The sequence below is a fragment of the Glycine max genome, chromosome 16 (genome assembly GCF_000004515.6).
Source record: "Glycine max cultivar Williams 82 chromosome 16, Glycine_max_v4.0, whole genome shotgun sequence".
NCBI lineage: Eukaryota > Viridiplantae > Streptophyta > Magnoliopsida > Fabales > Fabaceae > Glycine > Glycine max.
The window spans coordinates 14,884,943-14,905,541 of record NC_038252.2 but is presented as its reverse complement, the minus strand read 5'-3'; the positions used below and the strand labels follow the sequence as shown (position 1 = coordinate 14,905,541).

Genomic DNA, 20,599 nt, shown 5'->3' with positions numbered 1-20,599 from the left:
CAATTAATTGTCTTGATAGTGTCTCTGCCTCTGGGCCTTCATCCTTCTCCACTTCGGCCTTCATCCTTCTCCACTCGGGGGCTTTGTCCTTCTCCACTTAGGCCTTCGTCCTTCTCCACTTGGGCATTTAGCCTGTATTTGGCCAGTTTGATGATTCTCATCAGTAGGATTGCATCATTCCCTCCCCCTTGAAAATGATTTGACCTCAAATTCAGAGGTTCTTGAAACTCAGAAATTCTTTCCTCAACACCTGTAAAAAGAATTAAAACATATGTATTAGTGATGTTGGGTATGTTAGAGTAGGGTAAGGACTGAAAACCTCTTTCCTAACCATCTTCCCATGAGAGAACATAGTTCCTCACTAACTCAATGAGTGGTGTTACAAGTGTAGAAAAATATGGGACAAACATTTTGTAAAAGTTTGTTAAGTCATTGAAGCCCCAAATTTCCCTTATACTTGGTGGAGTAGGCCATTCAGGAATGACCTTTATTCTCTTAGGGTCCATGGGAAACCCTTGATCACTATTAAGTAATGGAATAAAACATACCTTTTTCTTTATTTTCATGTTGATTATTCCTACAAAAAAATTACAAAAAACCTAAGGTGTCCCATATGAGCACCTAGGTTTGTATTGAAACAAAAAATGAGAACAAACCTACCTAATGAGTCTCTATGTACACAAATCATGAAGATGTTGGGTGCATGAGTGATTTTACAAAAGAGGGTTGCACCACTTAACATATTCATCATACCACCTATCATAGGGATTTGGTGCCTCATAGTACCTATTTTGGACACCAACAAAGCACAAAAATTTAAGCTCTTACGAACCAAACCCTCATCCAACAACTCTTTTACTTGAGGAATAACCTCAAGCTCAAGAGGTATGGCGGTGCTAAGGGATGTTTCCCTTGATAGGAGAAGGTAGAAAGATTGTTTAAGAAGGAGTGTTATTTTGATATCACATTTTGTTGCAAAATGATTTTCCTTCTTAACAATCTTCTTGGAGGAATTTTTTCCTCTTTTTCCTTCCCCTTGGCCTTTGTAGACAAGGCCTTACTATCCTTCTTTTTCTTTTGGTTTTCTAGTTTTTCTTCCTCATCCCTCTTATCTTTCATAATTAGTTGATCTTTGGCTACCTGTGAAGGTGTTTGAGGATGCAACACAAATTTAGTGCCAAGATGGGTGAGGGTAACCTCATTAGTTAGGCCATTGTAAATGATCTTCCTATCAAATTATCATGGCCTTCCTAATAGAATATGCCTTGCCTCCATGGGAACTATATCACAATTAACTTCATCCTTATATGTCCCAATGGAGAAAGGTACCTTCACTTGTTGGTTAACTATCATTTCCCCTTGTTCGTTGAGCCATTGAAGTTTATAAGGTTTTGGGTGGGGAATGATAGTGAGGTTCAACTTAGAAACTAATCTTGTGCTACAACAATTGAAACAAGATCCACTATCCATAATGAGAGAACAAGTTTTATCTAAAATTTTGCATCTTGTATAAAAGATGTTCTCTCTTTTAGATTGAGATAGATCACAAGATTGACCTCCAAGGAGCCTTTTAACCATTAGGAGGTCACCTTCTTCACGGGGGTAGACTTCCTCACTAGACTCTTCACCCCTTACTTCATCTTCACTTCCACTAGAGGAAGGGGGAGAAGTAGTCTCCTCTTGACTACTATAAATGTCTTGACCCCTCATAATCATGGTTTTCTTTGTGGGGCATTGAGAGACAATATGACCTCTCCCAAGACATTTGAAGCATTTAATGTTGCTAATCCTTTCTTGGGAAATAGTCTTAAGGGTGGATTTCTCTATGGTCTTACCCTTATCTTCCTTGGGTTTTGAAGGTGCAACCCCCAAAATTCCTTGAACTTGGTCCTTCCTTGGATAAGAGTGAAATCCTTAAGATTTTGAAGAAGGCTTTCTTTTAAGTTGTTGCTCCACTCTTATACAAAGTTAGACTAGCTCATCTAGGTCCCTATATGGAAGGAGTGCAACCTTATCCCTCACTTCCATATTAAGCCCACTAAGGAACCTAGCTATGCTTGTTCTTTCCTCCTCCCTAAGTCCAACTCTTAAAAGGAGTAGTTCCATTTGTTGTCTATATTCTTCAACACTCATACTCCTTTGTCTAAGCCTTTGGAGCTTGTCCATAAGCTCCTTTTCATAGTAGGAGGGAATGTGCCTCTTCCTAAGGGCACTCTTAAGATCATTCCTATACTCTACTAAAGGATCTCCATGAACCTTCGTTCCCTAACAAGGGAAGTCCACCAATAGAGGGCATACCCTTGAAAGCTAAGGGCAGCCAATGGAACTTTTCTCTCTTTGCTAATGTGATGGCAAGCAAAGAGTTGTTCAATCTTCCTTTCCCAATCTAAGTAGACCTCAACATTATCTTTTCCATGGAAATATGGGAGGTTAATGTTAACCTCTTGAGGCCTTCTATCCTTTCTCTTCTTTGGGAATGATGTTTAGTATGTGAACTATGATGCCCTCTATAATAGTCACTAAGTTTTTCACTTAAACTCTTGCAAGAGTCATGACTACTGTAGGAGACATGTTTTCCTCTTTTCATTTCTTTCATTATTTTTCTTCTTTCATCTTGACTTATTTCTTCCACTCTTTTTTTTCCTTTTTTCTTTCTCTCTTGTTTTTCTTTCCACAACTTAAGGGATCTAAACTCATCTAATATCTTATAGAAGGGGTACTTAGGAGTAGAACCCTCACCGTTAACACTAGATGAAGAATGAAGACTCATGTTGGTTCCTAAGTTGTGGTTCTTTCTTGTTAGGGGTTTGAAAACAAAAGGTAAAAGAACTATGGTTGAAACTAGCTAAAATAAACACTAAAATAGGTGTGAAAAATAAGGTAAAAACTAATTGGTAAAAAGCAAGCTATCTAGGTAGTTTGACAATGGAAGGTAAAGGAAATAAACTATGAAAGTAAGCAAGAAATTAAAGTGTAAGAAATGCAAACTAGTCGGATCCTAAGAGTGTTTGGATGACCTCATTTAAGGTTCCCAACAAAATACTCACTATCTTAAGGGAAAATTGCCTAAAATTATTACACACAAATGGAAGTAGGGTGACCTATTGGAGGCTCCCAACTTACTTCCAATGAAAGGCCTTTTTGTTACAAAATTTGAAAGCAAAGCAAATTGCCAATTACAAAATTACAAAAAAAAGTCCTCAATTTTGGTGGCTATTCTCTCTTTGGTGTTTCACTCAATTTCGAGTGTTTCTTAGTCCAATAGCTCTTAAGGTGGTTGGCCCCTTGCTTCTTGACTCAAATTCTTCAAGGGATGACACCAATCCTCCTTTCCAGTTCCCTATATGGCAACTCACAAACAAGGAAAACAAGAGACAAACAATAACCTAAGACCAAAAAATTAAATGAAAGCTAAACCAATAGATTTTTAACAAGACAAATTTTCAAGGATTATTCAACAATTAAAGCAATAAAAAGCACACAAAAGCAAATTAGGACTCAAAGAGAAACCTAGAAGGGCTCTAGAGTAGAGTAAAAAAACTAAAAAAATAAGACTCAAGAAACCTCTAGTTTTGGAACTTGTTTTCACACTAATTTTCAATTTAAATTTCAGAACTAAGATTGACATAAAATAGGCACCAATTATAGAACAAATTTCGAGCCAAAACAACAAACATACTTCCCTTTCACTTTTTTTTCGTGGACACTGATTTTTCTTCCAACTTGTGTGATTTTTAGTATTTTTTCCTTTTATCCAAATCACTTGGTTCTTTTTTTATAATTTGGGTCCATATGTCTAGAAAATTCAGTAAAATTTTCAGCTCAAAATTCACAGTGACCAATTTCCAGTAATTTTTAAGTTCATATGTTAAAGCTGCCAGCACCAACGATTTCAACCTAGAAATCAAGAGTAGTGTTTATGTTGCTTAAGGCTTGAATAATTACAATTTGTGTTTTCTTATGCTCAAATGTCTTGAATAACACAATTAAAGAGAGCTTAAGACTTATTTTAATTCACAAATTCAGCCACAACTCGGCACCACAACTCAACTTGTTCATAGGCATCATGTAGGAAACTTAGAAAAAAAAAGTTCAACAACAAGACTACTACTAGGAATTGATTTAGAACATGTTATGAACTAAATAACATGCATAAATTAGACTCAAAATTCAAAAGATAGGTTAAGAATGACAAGAATACATGAACAAATGTATTTAGAATTCAATCAACAAAATAAAAATTCAACACAAACTTAGAATATAATGTGACAATTATTATGACTAAACATGACTCTAAGACAACATGGATTAAGTGATTTACACTTAGATTTTTGTGTTTTTTTTTTCTAATCAATATTTTGGAAGAAAATTTAGATCTAAAGGTTCAACACAAAAATATTATAACTGAAAAATGATAGAACCTAAAATCACCCCAAAAACATGATTCAAGAGTAGATCTATAAAATTTGAACCATTGAAATGCAAGAACAAGTGTAGATATAAGATTTGATCGATTTATTATTTTGAATCTACTCTAAACAGCATCAAACCACAAGACAATGGAGGATATGCATGGAGAATAAGATGAAGAACAAGGAATTAAAGTGATTTGACCAAACAAAAAGATAGAGAAAGCAAAAGAACATCATCTAGATGAAGATTCTCTTGATACCACATGATGTAGCTCCATGTGGAGCTTGTAGGCCTTGATCTTCTTAATCAAGGGAGTCATTTGCTTCTTGAATATCAATGGCAGCGAAATGAAGAAGGAAGAAAGATGATTGGAGATGTCACTTCAAGGAGAAGATGAGTCAAGTAGAAGCTTACCACCATAGGAAGTCATGGATAAGAGCTTGAAGAAAGGAGAAGATGAGTGGAGGGAGAGGGAGAGAAGGAGCACGAAATTTTGTGCCTCAAATGAGGTCTAAACTTTGAAGTGTAATTCTCAAAAGATCAAAGTTGAAAAAAATGCACACACATGACCTCTATTTATATCCTAAGTGTCACACAAAATTGGAGGAAAATTTGAATTTCTATTCAAATTTAACTTGAATTTGTGGAGCCAAATTTTGGAGCCAAAATTTCACTAATTATGATTAGTGAAGTTTAGCTATGGTTCAGTCCACTAATCCAAGATCAAGTCCAAGATTATCCACTAAGTGTGCTTAGGTGTCATGAGACATGTAAAGCATGAAGGACATGCACAAAGTGTGACTACATGATGTGACAATGGGATGTAGCAAGCAAATGCTCACCTCCCCCTCTAAAATTTAATTGGATTGGAATTCTCCCAATTCAATTAAATTTATTTCCCAACACACACATCAAATATTCACCTAATGCATGTGAAATTACAAAACTACCTCTAATACCAAAACTAGTCTAGGTGCCATAAAATACAAGAACTGAAAAATCCTACATTTCTAGGGTACCTTGCCTACATTATGGAGCCCTAAATACAAGACCCAAAAATAATGAAACATTAATCTAATATGTACTAAGATAAGTGAGTTCATACTTAGCCTATGGGCTTGAAATCTACCCTAAGGATCATGAGAACCCTAGGATCTTCTCTTGCATTTCTGGCCCAATCTTCTTGGAGTCTTCTATCCAATGGCCTTGGGGGATAGGATTGCATCAAAATACTGGTGCATCTGAGTCCTTAGCAAGAAACAACAAACAAACAAACCTTCGACCTTAGAGACCCCTCAACATGGTAGAAGAAGACTCTTGGGTAGAAGGACGAGTATTTGATCAATTTATGACAAGAACAATATTAAATGTTATAAATTTAGTTATAAGTAGCCTATGTGTAAATTTAACGTTATTTTATTTTTAATACTATATATTTTTAATAATGTATTCTTTTATAGATTTGTAATATATTGAGATATTTTGAATCAATCAAACGATCATCATATATTTTTTAGTTGATTTTTTTTATAGAAAATAAACAAAGGTATACTATTTTTAAATATAAAATAATTTCTACTTTTTTTTTTGTAAATTCTATTTAATTTATAATCAAGCATTAAAATTATTATCTATTTCAGTTATTATATATTTTTATAAACGGGAAATGAAAAATATAAAAATATTTTTTTATATATATCATGTTATTTAATTTATTATCTATTTCAATTTAAATATCACATTTTAAATTTAAAATAATTTTTTTAAATATAAAATTATAATAATTATAAAATAAAAATATTTTTACAGTTACACTTTTATCCTTAAAAAGAGCAGAAAGTTAAAATTACTAATATAGCCTAAAAGTATTAGCGGGAAAATATTTCTTTTTTAGGTTGGAAAACTTTATAAAATTACTTTTTTCCCTTAAAAAGAACGAAAAAAATTAAAATTATATATTTATGTTCACTTCTACTTTTATATATATAAAGATTAAACTTGAGTAAAGTTTGTAGGATTTTTACAATTATATTAAATGTTATAAATTTAGTTATATATAGTCAGTATGTGTAAATTTAATGTTATTTTATTTGTAATACTATATATTTTTAATAATGTATTCTTTCATCGATTCATAATATATAGAGATATTTTGAATCAATCAAACGATTATAATATATATATATATATATATATATATATATATATATATATATATATATATATATATATATATATATATATTATAGCAAATAAAAAAGGTATACGATTTTTAAATATAAAATAATTTATATTTTTGTATATTTTATTTTATTTTATAATTAAGCATTAAAATTATTATCTATTTCAGCTATTATATATTAATTATAAACTGGAAATATAAAATACAAAATAATTTTTTTATATATCATGTTTATTTGTTTAATTTATTATCTATTTTAATTTAAATATCACATTTTAAATTAAAAATAAAATATTTTTTTAAATATAAAATTATAATATAAAAATACTTTTACAGTTATACTTTTATCCTTAGAGCGTAAAGTTAAAATTACTATTTTAGCTTTTAAGGTTATTAGCGGAAAAATATTTTATTTTTAGAATGAAAAGCTATATAACATTATTTTTCTATCCTTAAAAAAAATTAAAATTACATATTTATCCTCACTTATACTTTTATTTATTTATTTATATATATATATATATATATATATATATAAAGATTTGATCCTTGGGTCTATAATTAAAGTACTTGAATAGTGTGTGACATCATATGTGAATATCTAGATCATATATTCATGTTACAGGCTTAATGAAATTTGATCGTCTTATTTGTTCATCCCCTTATCTTTTTATAAAGTAAAATTATATTTTTGATCTCCTAGTTTATTTTCAATTTTGGATTTGGTCCTCCTATAATTTAATTTACAAATTTGGTCCCCCAGTTTTATAAATCCCTGCAAAATTGGTCTTGTAAGCTCGATTTGGACGTTGACCATTAATCTCAAACTGTGACTGCCACGTGTCAATGTCACATGTGATTGCCACATGTCAATGCCACGTGTCAATGTCTGTGTGGTTCCCTGTAAAGGCTTCATTTTTTGTAGGTAAAATTATACTTTTGATCCCACAGTTTTACTCTAATTTTGATTTTAGTCCCCTTATAATTTAATTTGCACATTTGGTCCCCCGGTTTTATAAATTCCTTTATAGATTGTTCCTTCAAAATTGGTCTTTTGAATGATTTAGTCACTGGTGCTAGAAACATGGTAGGTTTTGATAAATCTCACACTGGTGCTAGAGACATGGTAGGTCTTGATAAATCTCGCAATTCTTTTTCATCGCAAGTTTTTCACTCACTTGGAACCCAAAAAAAAATCACTCTTTGTCTCTCTCCCACTTCCGGGATTCAAAAGACCAAATTTGAAGGAACAATTTATAAAAGGATTTATAAAACTGAGGGACTAAATGTGTGAATTAAAAACTATAGGGGAACCAAAATCGAAATTGGAGTAAAACTAGGGGACCAAAAGTGCAATTTTACCTACAAAAAATGAAGCCTACAGGGAACCACTCAAACGTTGACACGTGACAGTCAATGTCTGAGATAACGGTCGACGTCTAAATCGGGCTTTCAAGACCAATTTTGCAGAGATTTATAAAATTGGGGGGACCAAATTTGTAAATTAATTTATAAGAAAACCAAATCCATAATTAGAGATAAATTAAGGGACCAATTTTATAATTTTACCTTTTATAAAAGCCAAAGAATAGTTGTGATAGACATACACTTAACACCTCATCTTTATAAACAATCATCAAACAATTGACTCAGAGGTTGTAAAATATAAAGAAATAATATTATTTATTTATTTGATTTAATTTGATTCCTTTGAATAAAGAAATTATATGATTAGTTTCCTTTTTATAAAAGATTTGATCTTATACAGATATGTTAAATATAAAAAAAAAATGTAATTTCTTTTATTATCTTTTGTTTATGTAAATAAAATAAAAATACGTAAGCAACAAAACTAAACCCAAAATTTTATAAATATATTTTCTACGTATTTTTTCCTGTATTTTGTAAATTACATTATATAAAATAGATTAGTACTTATATATATTTTAAAATACATATAAAATATATTTTATAAAATATATTAATCGAATTTTTAAGTTACTAATGATTATTAAAATTGTTTAATAAAAAATATTTTATATAATTAGTATTTGGCTGCAGTTTCTATCAACTCTAGATACGAATAAGTTATTGTTGAACGATTTTAATAAATGTATAAATAATGAATAAAATTATATTAATATATTTATATGTTTTTCAAAATATATTTTAATAATATAACTTATAAATATGTTTAAAATATATAAATACTAATCTATTTAATATATTTTATCTAATATAAATTTAAAACATATTTATGAAATATATAAAATAGATTATTTAAAATTTATCATACATGAAGAGTTGTGATTGAATGACACTGTAAACTATTATTATATAATCATTTTTCTCTATTCATAAAGAATAAAATATATGTAAGTTTTAAATAATATTTTGTCAATTATAAATGATAATGATGGAGTTAAAGAGTTTTTTTTTTGGAATCAAATATAAAAAAACAAAATTAAATCATAAATATAATTAATATTCTAAAAATATATAAATAAATTTAAATTTAAAAAATGAGACGATTTCAATATGAGTTTACTTAAACTGAAAAAATTTAATTAGAGTGTGTGAATGAGTTAAAAAAATAATATAACTTCTTTTAAATAAAAAATTTCCTACCTTTTGTGGGAACTGAGATCTTGGGAGAGTCAATTTCACTTCTTGTTCTTTTTCTTTGTCATGTGTATTTTATATATTGATATTTATGTGTATGCAAATTTTTTTAGAAATATAAATTGAATAAAATAGATAATAAGATAAGAGTAAAATAAAAGATGTGATGTACCGTTTATATTTGTTTAGTGAAATAAAAAAAATATTTTTATGAAATTATGTATCTATTTTTAAATATTTAAATATAAAAGGATGTTATTTATTATTTTATCTTAGTCTATAAAATCTAAAGACAGACCCTTCACAGCTTTATAAATCCTAATAATATATCATGGTTGTTCACTTGTTCATTAATATAATAGATCGAGAAGGAGTATAGTTTGAATCTGTATGTAAAAAGCAACAATGGAGGTCTCTCACTTATTCATTAGATACTCTTAAAAAAAAAAAAAGACTTCCATGACGGGCAAATTACTACTCTTGAATGAATCAAGAAATAAAGGGTAATGAATAAAAAAAAAAATACTATTCAACAGATAATACTCTCACACTTAAGTGTGGATCGATGGAGGCTGGAGACACCTCATGCTCAATTGAGAATTACTGATTGCAAATGACTTTTTATATAAAGTCTGGATTAAATTTTACACCACAATGAAGTTTCTTTTTGAATTCAACTCTATGGTCTTGAGGGAAGTATAATAACGAGTAAAGAAATAAAATAATCATATATTTATAAATTTACAATTTCTAGTGTCTAAAATAAATCATAAATGCATCTCTTGAATGCCTTACTTTGACGCACCCTCTAGCTTTGCTTGTTAGCTCTTACTTAACTGGTCTTGCTTTTGTTCAATGCTATCATCAGTTTTTGGCCTCGCGTTCATAAGAACCTGTTGGTGAATGATGGTTAATATACGTACCACAATCTTTATTATGTGACAAACACTATAGTCCATGATGATTAAAATGAAAAACATTAATAGGCTTGATTACAACTTTTCCCTCAAAGTTTTACAATGTCACAAATTTTGTCCTCCAAAGTTTTTTCTCACAAATTTGACTCTCACATTGAAAAATTGTCACAATTAAGATATTTTGCGACAATTTTACTTTAAATCACCATAATTTAAACACTTTTGTAATAGTTTTTTCATTGATTGTTGTGGGTTTTATTTTTTGCGTACGGATAAAATTCACGATATTTTGTAAATTGAGGTGGGCAAAATTTGCGAAAAAAATTTTGGAGGACAAAAATTTGTAACATTGTACAACTTTGGTGGCAAAAAGTGCACTTAAGCCTAATATGAATTTAATAAGCATGTACAATTCATGTAAAAGTTTTTACACTATTAACAAATTAGATATAATCTTTAATATGACTTTTAAAATAAATTATAAAAATTAACAAACTATATAAATTGATTTGTAATTAAATGATTATGTATAAAATCTTTTAAGGCCATATATTTATTATTCTTAATAAATATATAAAACTAAAGTTCTATAATGTGTTACCTTCCGCAGCATGGTGTTCTCATTGATTAAAGTAGAGATACGTTCTTCTAAGATAGCGTTTTTATCTTGCAACTCTTTAGCTCTTGATTCCAAGTCATTCACATAAACCTTCTTTCTTTCGCGGGCTTGTTGGGCAGAGACCCTGTTTCGCAACAACCTGTGTGCAATAATATATACACCCTTTATGGCTTATGATAATTTTATATTCATAGCAAAACCTTTTCAAATTAAAAAAAAAAGGGTTTAAAAAAGTTCCTACACTACAAAGGTGTGAACCAGAGCCGTGATCGAAAATTTTAAAAGAGAATAAATTTTAAAAATATTATATTAATCTTGAAAGTTTTGGTAAACATAAATTTGATATTAGTTCTCTTAAATTGTTTTGTGAAAAAAATATAATCAAAGAAGCATTAAAAAAATCAATTAATATTTTATTAGAAATATTAAATTATATTTTAAAAAAATAATTCATTTTATATGCATGTAATTTTCACATAATATTATTAATAATACTAGTAATTATTGTTATTTTCAAAAGAAAATATTTTTTAAAATTAACTTAAGATAAACTATATTACAAAGTTATTGGTTAAATTCCTATTGAATGAGATATTTAAATTACTTTATTATTAAATTTTAATTAACAATTTTTTAAATACAAAATTTGCCAAAGGCTTAAAAGATTTTAGACATAGTCTTGGCGTGAACACCATAAATATACGCGTACATTATTAGGTATCTTGCAAACAAGAAATATCCAGATACCCTTGAATTGATTGTCTATATTTATTTTATGGTCCCGCCAATGATTTTTCAAGATATTTTTTCAAAGAATTAAAAACATAATATTAATAAAAAAGTATAACTTTTAGTATATTAAAAATTTAAAAAGTGTTATAACTACAACTTCAATAACAGTGGCTTTATGGTTATTAGGTGAAATCAATTATATGGATTCCATGATATCATTAAACTCAATTAAAAACTATATTTTCAAAATTAATATTCTCTATGCATGAGATTCTTTTTAATAATTTCTTTCAATGTCATTCTTAGTATTCTTCTATCTATTTTCTCGAGACTCAACCATGTGGAAATCTAAAAGAGTTACTTTTTAATTAATATTTTTATTTTGAATTCTTAACAACTTAAATAAGATATCCATAAACATTTACTATATTATTATATTTATACAACAATTTTTATTTCACCTATCATCGATCTTGTTGTCTAAAAGTGAGCTACCAACAATCTTTAGATATACTCAGATCACAAAACAACAAAATTTTAATATTTAGTTTTTTTATATATAACAGTTTCAAAATCATGTAATTAAAAAAATGAAACTTTTTTCCATTCAAATAAACACATGTTATTATATTTATACATTAATCTAATGACACGCACAAACTATTTAGGGTATACATTGAATATTTGTATTTTGAATGGCTTAGTCTATTAACTCTAGTAACAAGAATTTCTTCATTCTATCACCCATTAGTTGAATACCTCAAAAACTTGTTTTGTGATTGTCCAACTATTTTAAGTCAAATTAATTTACAATCAAATTCCATCTCAATTGATTCGACCCATATACTTACACATTTCTCTAAAGAATTCCCGGTGAGGATCGACTTAGTGATAAGAAATTTAGATAATATGCATAAAATCATAGACTTAAACCAAAGTCACCAAAAATACTAACCAAAGAAAGTTACACCTTTTAAGACCCAATTCTCTCCTCTTAGCACTTGTTTCAGCCACCAAATTATGAAAACATTTGAATAAGGTAGCTACAATATGCAGAATATACAAAATATGTGTATGTATATGTACCTCTTGAGGCGTCTATGTTCCTTATCTGCAGGGTTTCTTCCCCTGCGGCGCTTTCCAGGAAAGCCAGTTTGAAATTGAGGGTCTGTCACATTACGTTGAGTAAGGTTACTATTTTGAAGAGTCGCTGCAGAATGAACACTAACTGGTGTGGTTTCCACATCAGGAACTGTGAACATATCTTCATCACTGTCTTCTGGATAAGTAAAACAGTTCACCAATTAGATCACCATGCTTAATGTGCATATATAAAACATTCTCTTTACTGCCAAAAACTCTTACAATTAGAGGAATAAATGAGACAAAAAAAAAAATTCTCTTTACTTTCTTGTAACATTCAAATGATCCAGACATTCTTTCTTTATTTCCATTTTGTAGAAAAAAATTAACCCTCTTAAAGAAAATGAAAAAAGAGGCAAATAACTAGCATATATATATATATATATATATATATGATGCATTTGAAGAAGGATAAAATTAAGATACCATTCTTTAGTGACATGTGATTTCTCATCCAAAATCTAGTAGGTTTTAAAACTTGTTTACAGAACAAGTGTTTAAAAAAAAAACTGATTTATATTTTCTTATCCTCTTTTGTTTTCTTCAAGTGCTCAAAAGACAAACTTTACGAAATCAGAATGTTTCAGAGACAAATACTTTCAAATGTAGGTACAAACAAATTTTAGAAAACAGAAAACTACTTTTGAAAATAGTAAACAAATCAGGCCCAAGTATTTTTTTTATGCTACTCTTTAATCAAAATTAGAGTTTGATCTTAATGTTGACCTCAATTATGCGGGTTATGGAGATGAGACTCAAGTTTTAATTGGAGAATCCCACCAAATTACCTAATAAAATTGCCCTTAAATTTAGTCCTTTGAATAACTGATTAGTGTTATGTTCTGTTCCATAACACAAGAAAGAATGTGTCACCTACCAATTTTGCTACTCTTGTTGTGTAGAGACAAAGGAGGGAAAGTGTGTAGCCTATTATTCCATGAAGAAGAGGATGAGGCTGCAGCAGCAGCAGGTGCTACTCCTTCTTTCAGCTGAGAAGGGGCTTTACCCTCACTGGGTCTTGGAAGAGACATTTTTTTCTCTCTTTCTTTGCTCTGAAGGGTAGCTATTTTTTTCCTTCTCAACAACAAAGGGATTTTTTAACGAAGGAAAAAAGTGTAAATGTGTAGTACTAGTACGTGTGTGTGTGCAAGATGGGGCCATGAAGTCTTGGATGGAACCATCTCATCCCAAAACCATTGACGATGAAACATGGGAATGGGGCCAAAAAGTTTGGTTCACAAATGAACACGTTGATGTACACAGAACCGCCCCTTTCCTAACACCATTTGTAATGGCAACTACACAAATGACAAATACTCTGCTTCTAAATTCTAATTCGCGTGGTCCACTATTTCCACCTATTTATGCTTATGACAGCATTCTAGGGTTCCGTTAGCAAAAAAAAATTTGGTACGAAACTTCAAGTATCTCACAGGAGACAATTCTACTCGAGTTGGTCAAGATTTCCATGAATGACAAAATTTGCCCTCCAAATTTTAAATTTAGACTTAACTTGAAACAATCTTGTCCTAGTTGATCCACACGTTCATAATAATTCTGTCTTCACATGCTTTGGTACATTTGACATTGGTTGTTATCCTAACATAACACACAAAGCATGTGGCTAGTTACCAAATTGTTGGACTAACTCATGCATGCAATATGATTGCTTAGAAACAATTTGTCACTATTGATACCAAATGTAATACAATATTGATACCACATTCATGTTCGTATTTGATGTGTAAATTCACCATTAATTTAGAGCAAGTTTATGAATTTAATCTAAACCTCTAAAGGTACCGATGACACATTGTGCCACTTAAAAGTAAGTACATCTTAAGTGTTCAACTACAGAAAATGGTATTAGATGAATTGACCAAATACAACTTGACTGGGTGAGCACACATAGTCACACACATAGACACACGCACTCCCACCCCACACATGTATGTGTATGTCTATGTGAAAATATCATATCTCATACTCCAGATATTATTTTAAGAATTTCAATGATATAATTGGGTTACAAGCCTACTGTCCAAATTTGAAGGCGATCCAATGGTTAACTTATCCAAGATCGTGGTTTTACCAGAATAGATTTAGGTAAATCTTAAAATCTCATAATTTCAACCTAAGTCAATAAAACTCCACATAATTCAACATCCACATCAAGCAAATCACACATGGCTAATTTCCACAATACCTCAACTCATCCTAATTAATCAAGTGATCAAATAACACAAGAAAAACATCAAACATCTATTTTTAGTTATCAAAATTTTAGGACGTTACACTACGCATGGGGAGCTGCTGCCCTAGTCCATATGTATGACAATTTGAATGATGCGTCTAAGAGCATTGCCAGGAAACTTGCGGGATATATCACACTTTTACAAGTATTTTTAATTGAAGTTAATTTTTTTAGTTTTGTTATGTATTTTATATTGACTATTTTTTGATTTTTTTTGTTTTTAAAATATGTGTAGTGTTGGATCTATGAGCATTTTCCTTCAGTTGTCGAGTCTATTGTTGCTCAAGATTATGATGAGAAGAAACCACATGCCTGCCACTGAAAGTCTAGGAAGGCATTACCAGTGTTGACGTATTGGAAGTGGCTGGATAGATTGATGCCTGATGTTGTGTCCTCGATTCCTTATGGTGGCCACTGTGCAATTAGAGAATTCGAGCTGATTTCTTTGTTTTTTGGACATATCCGATGGGGTCCATCTGTTGTCATACCTCGACTAAATGTTCCCTATTCACTTAAATCAACATAGTTTGTTTTCAGCATCAACAAATTTCTATACTGCTGCATTCTACTAATATATGGTGTTGGCCACTGCTTTGCCTAAGAATGATAATGTGTAGACCAACTAGAAGCGGTAAGGGACAACGGTCTCTTAGAAATACTATTACATATGGACATACACATTCAAATTATGATAACACAATTTAATACATAAATTAAAAAATAGGATTATCATGCATTTACTTGAACAAAATGATTGTCATACACATGACCGATACATATTACACGATGCACATAACAATCTGTTTGTGGTTGACTTCTAAGAGGAAAAACATAATGCTTTGTTGGAGAAAAAGAGAAATAAGGATGACATTATACATTGATGCAATCACATATTCCATGTCAGTTATATTCATCCATTTATCCATGATAACCTGCATGTTACAGTTATAATTACATTTATTTAAACCAAATTTAATTCAATAAAACAACAAAAATTATATACCATGGATAATCCATCAACCAGTAGGAACCACTTTAATTCCTTAAATCTGTTTATGCCACCAAGTAGGTTGATATACTCATTAGATCAGTTGCCAAGTTCATTAAGCAAATGGTTGCGCACCAAAGATCATGAATCTTTACTCATATCTAATAAGACAATAATTGTATGATATCCACAATTACCATCATCTTTGACATCAACAGTGTTTTCAATGGAATCATGAATGCATGGATGAAATTGATCCAACATCGACATAGTCTTTCTTAGAATTGCTTGCTCAGATGATGATGTACATTTAACTGAAGATTTACTATTTTGCATAGAATGTAATGCATCAACATAATCCCTCCAGTAAGATGAATCACACTTTGATGCAATTCTACCCCCCAAGGGCATTGGATAGAAAACTCCAAAAAGATTGAACCAGAGATGCAAGAGAAGACCCTAGAGTTCTCATAAGCCTTAGGGTAGATTTCAGGCTCATAGGCTAAGTATGAACCCACTTATCTTTGTACATATTAGATTAAGGTTTCATTATTTTTGGGTCTTGTATTTAGGGCTCCATAATGTAGGTAGGGTACCCTAGAAATGTAGTATTTTTCAGCCCTTGTCTTTTAAGGCACCTAGACTATAGTTTTGTATTAGGGGTAGTTTTGTAATTTCACATGCATTAAGTGAATATTTGATGTGTGTGTTGGGAAATAAATTAAATTGAATTGGGAGAAGCCCAATCCAATTATATTTTAGAGGGGGAAGTGAGCATTTGCTTGCTTCAACCCATTGTCACATCACATAGTCACACTTTGTGCATGTCGTTCATGCTTTACATGTCTCATGACACCTAAGCACATTTAGTGGAAAATCTTGGACTTGATTTTGGATTAATGGGCTGAACCATAGCTAAAATTCACTAATCATAATTAGTGAAATTTTGGCTCCACAAATTCAATTTCAAATTCAAGTAAAATTTGAATAGAAATTCAAGTTTCTCTCCAATTTTGTGTGACACTCAGGCTATAAATAGAGGTCATGTGTGTGCATTTTTTTTTAACTTTGATCATTTGAGAATTACACTTCAAAGTTCAGACCTCATTTGAGGCACAAAATTTCGTGCTCTTTCTCTCCTTCTCCCTCCACTCATCTTCTCCTTCCTTTAAGCTTTTATCCATGACTTCCTATGGTGGTGAGCTTCTTGTTGACTCATCTTCTCCTTGAAGTGGCGTCTCCAATCATTTTTCTTCCTTCTCCATTATGTTGCCATTGATCTTCAAGAAGCAAAGGACTCCATTGATGAAGAAGATCCTAGGCCTACAAGCTCCACATAGGAGCTACGTCACACTTTGTTGATGTTTTCTATTTGATCACCGGTTTCTTCTGAGCACCTTTTGTTTTGACATTTTCTAAAGGAGGACACATAGAGTTTAGATCAGAGTAGGCAATTTCCTGAAGTTTACTCTTTAAAGTAACTTTGCCACAAACATCAAGTTCTTGAAACCACTTGGATATGGTTTCCATCTCTTCAGTTATTCTAACTTCCGACTTAGATAACCCTTGGTCTGAAAAACTTAGTCTCCACCAAAACATAAGGATTACTCCCAAAGGTATGCTACCAACAACATATCTAGCTAGCTCACATGCATAAGGAAGACCATGAGTAGTTCTCATTACACATCCACAACGAGAACTGTCAATACTAGCATAACTCACATGCTCATACTCAGCCACAATTTGGTTTAAAGCATACCTTGATACCATGCCAAGTAGTTTTTTGTATAGGTAACTTTAAAAACATGTCCAATCACATGTGTACTTGTCTTAAAAGATGCCTCAAGTTCAGTATGTTGTAGCATGATCATGTTGTTCATGGCTTCCCAAACACTACATAGGTCTCCAAGGCTATTCTATAGTAGTATTTTTAAGGTCTAATGAGCAGATTCAACCCTGCATATAAAATACACAAAAAAAACAAAGACAACCCATTAAGTCCTAAATCCTAAGCAAAAAAAAAATTACAATTTTCATATCTGTTTGTTGTTGTATTTCCTAAGTGCATCACCTTATTCGTCTAGGCTTTAACAAACTTTTCTTTGTGAGGAATTATCCGTGTTTGGTTGACATAGTCAATAAACATTGGTCATAGTTAACAAGTAATTTCAAACTTTTTAAGACACTCATCAAATGCATCCTTAGAAGGACAATTAACCAAACTCTCCCAGGCTTCCTTAACATAATCTCATGCATTTTTTTACCAACCAGAGATTTATACTTTGCCTTCACATTCTTATCAATGTGAAACCGACACAACAAGTTGGTACACTTAGGGAATACAGTTTTCACCGCATTCGTCAATGCTAGATCTTTGTCGGTAACAATAACTCTAGGGAGGACATCACATTTGAGAAAAAGACCTCAAAACTATTCTAGAGCTCACACAACATTATTTAGACGTTCTCCCTCCAAATAGGCAAAATCAGCAAAGAATGTCATCATTGTTAGTGTGACACCTACAAAGTCAAGTAACAGGAGCCTGTACCTGTTTGTTTTGTAGGTAGTATCGATAAAAAATATCAAATTACAAGCATTGCATAGCTTCACTGCATCAGGATGACACCAAAAGATACCACGTACAACATTTTCATCCTTTAATCTATGCCAATGAATACTGATTTCATTCAAGAAGCTTCATTAGTTGTTGCATTTCAGTATCATTGCCTCTTATGGAAGAACAATATGCACTTCTTGCATTGTATATTTGCTTGATTGTTGTATAAATATTGACATTGTGCTCCTTCAACATTAGCAGAATATTTATTAGTTTCATCATTGACTTTGTCATATCAACAATAATAATCTTTTCATCCTTAGTCAATTGACCAGTGTATGGATGTTCAACTAATGACTTTACCATTTCATGATTGTGACTCCCACACATTAACTTCATCATCCATCTTTGGCCTCCAACCACTAGTTTCCCATGCAACTTAAAGGTACACCCATATTTTCTACTGTCAGTATTTGTTCTTACCAAATCTTTCTTTATGGTCCTATACTGACCACTCCTTTCACAATCAATTAAGACAAATGATGTCCTTCCTCTCATACCAATGTTTGTGTCTGATCTCATAATGATTGTCACAAAACCAATTTCATAAGCAACAACTCGAGTCCAAATCAAAACATCATCACGAATAGCAAACACCTAGAATGTAATCCAGACATCTATAGTCTTCAAGAGACATTCAATAACTTACTTTAACAAAAAAAAATCATATTAATACCTGAGAAGTATTGAAGGCATAAGAACAATCAACATGTTCTGATTTCACACTAGCTTCGTCTTCTTTTTGTTCATTCATATCAATTTCTTCAAACATTATACTATAATGCATTCATTGATCTTCGTCCATCTTAACAAGACATTGAAAATTTTCAGTCACAAACAAACGACCCCTAACCACATCATACATATACTACCACACAATTTTTTTTATTTTTTTACTACAATTAATAATATAAAACATTAAAATTGATAACCATATTTATTAAAAAACCAATAACATCAAGTTTTTCTACTTAAAATTCATAACCATATAATACATAAAAAATGATAATCTAACCATATATACTAAAATAAATAATATTATTGAACTTAATTTTAATTCATCAAATTACAAGCACTAAAAACAACCAATTTTAAAGCATAACGACTCAAATAAATTATAAGTCTAAATTATTTTACAATTAATACCACTTCCACAATATAAAAACAAATACTTACAAATTAATTATAAAACTATACTAATTTAAAAATATTTAAAATAATAATACTAATTACATTTAAAATAAATAATAAAACAAATTTTAAAAAAAACTAAAAAAAATTAGATTAACAATCCATAAGTTATATAAAACTTGCAGATTATCAATCCGTAAATATTATATAGCTTACGGATTATTTATCCATAAGTGTTATACGTAGAAAAATAAACTATCAAAGACACCTTACCTCCACCGTTAACAACCACACCAACCACCACCACAACCACCACTTGCTGACATACTTTCGTAAGACTTTCACCTCGACCAAAGTGGATACAATGGACCTCTCCTCTCATGAAAATGAAAAAATGTGATGAAACCAACATAATGAATGAATGAGTCAAGAACGTGAAAGAAAAAGCTAAAAGGAAGAAGAAGAGCACACAAGGGTATTTTTGAAATATCATAATATTGTTGGGTGCATAAGCAATATGCTTGGTGCACAAAGCAACAACCCATTGTGTCACTATCATTGGTTTGTGTTTGATTTGTGTGCTTGTCGAAAACAAACAAAAAAGTAGACACTTCTTTATTACGTGGGATGCCCCCTTTTTATTGTGTGGGACACCACATCAAAGTCAGCACCACACTAAATACTTTTGTGTGGGTTAATGGAGAAAACTTACAACATAACGAACTTGTTACACTTTTTATAAATTCAAAGATAAAATTTTTATTTTTTATATTTTTGGAACGTAATTATTAGTGTATTTATTGGCTAAAGAGGGTGGGCATTGATTGTGGTTACCTTCCTTTGTTGAGAAGTTACTTTACTCGTGAAAAAAAAATGACACGGTGGATGTTTGTACAAAGTTGAAAGCAAAGCCAAAAAGAAGAACTAACAATTATGATTACTTTAATGGATTGGATGCCCATGTCTTAAGCATCCTATGCA

At 30.8% G+C, this 20,599-nt stretch overlaps 1 protein-coding gene across 2 annotated transcripts; it reads right to left on the bottom strand.

Annotated features, from left to right (window-relative positions):
* Window positions 1-9,919: 9,919 nt before the first annotated feature.
* Window positions 9,920-13,885, bottom strand: BZIP69 (bZIP transcription factor bZIP69). Of its 2 annotated transcripts, none has more exons than XM_006598711.4 (4): window positions 13,506-13,885; window positions 12,572-12,761; window positions 10,736-10,892; window positions 9,920-10,110 (listed from the first exon to the last, which is right to left on the bottom strand). In XM_006598711.4, the coding sequence occupies exons 1-4, from the start codon at window positions 13,657-13,659 to the stop codon at window positions 10,039-10,041; spliced, it is 573 nt and encodes a 190-aa protein (XP_006598774.1). In that variant the 5' UTR covers window positions 13,660-13,885; the 3' UTR covers window positions 9,920-10,038. The 2 variants fall into 2 exon arrangements, with proteins under 2 accessions (XP_006598774.1, NP_001237206.2); NM_001250277.2 differs by having other exon boundaries at window positions 9,948-10,110; window positions 12,572-12,764; window positions 13,506-13,787.
* Between the last annotated feature and the right edge of the window lie 6,714 nt (window positions 13,886-20,599).

Coding starts and splice junctions, on each gene's coding strand:
- BZIP69 (NM_001250277.2), bottom strand. CDS start 13,659: ATGTCTCTTCCAAGACCCAGTGAGGGTAAAGCCCCTTCTCAGCTGAAA. Junction 10,893..12,571: donor GAACATAGACGCCTCAAGAG/GTACATATACAT, acceptor TATTGCACACAG/GTTGTTGCGAAACAGGGTCT. Junction 10,111..10,735: donor AGAACACCATGCTGCGGAAG/GTAACACATTAT, acceptor ATTCACCAACAG/GTTCTTATGAACGCGAGGCC.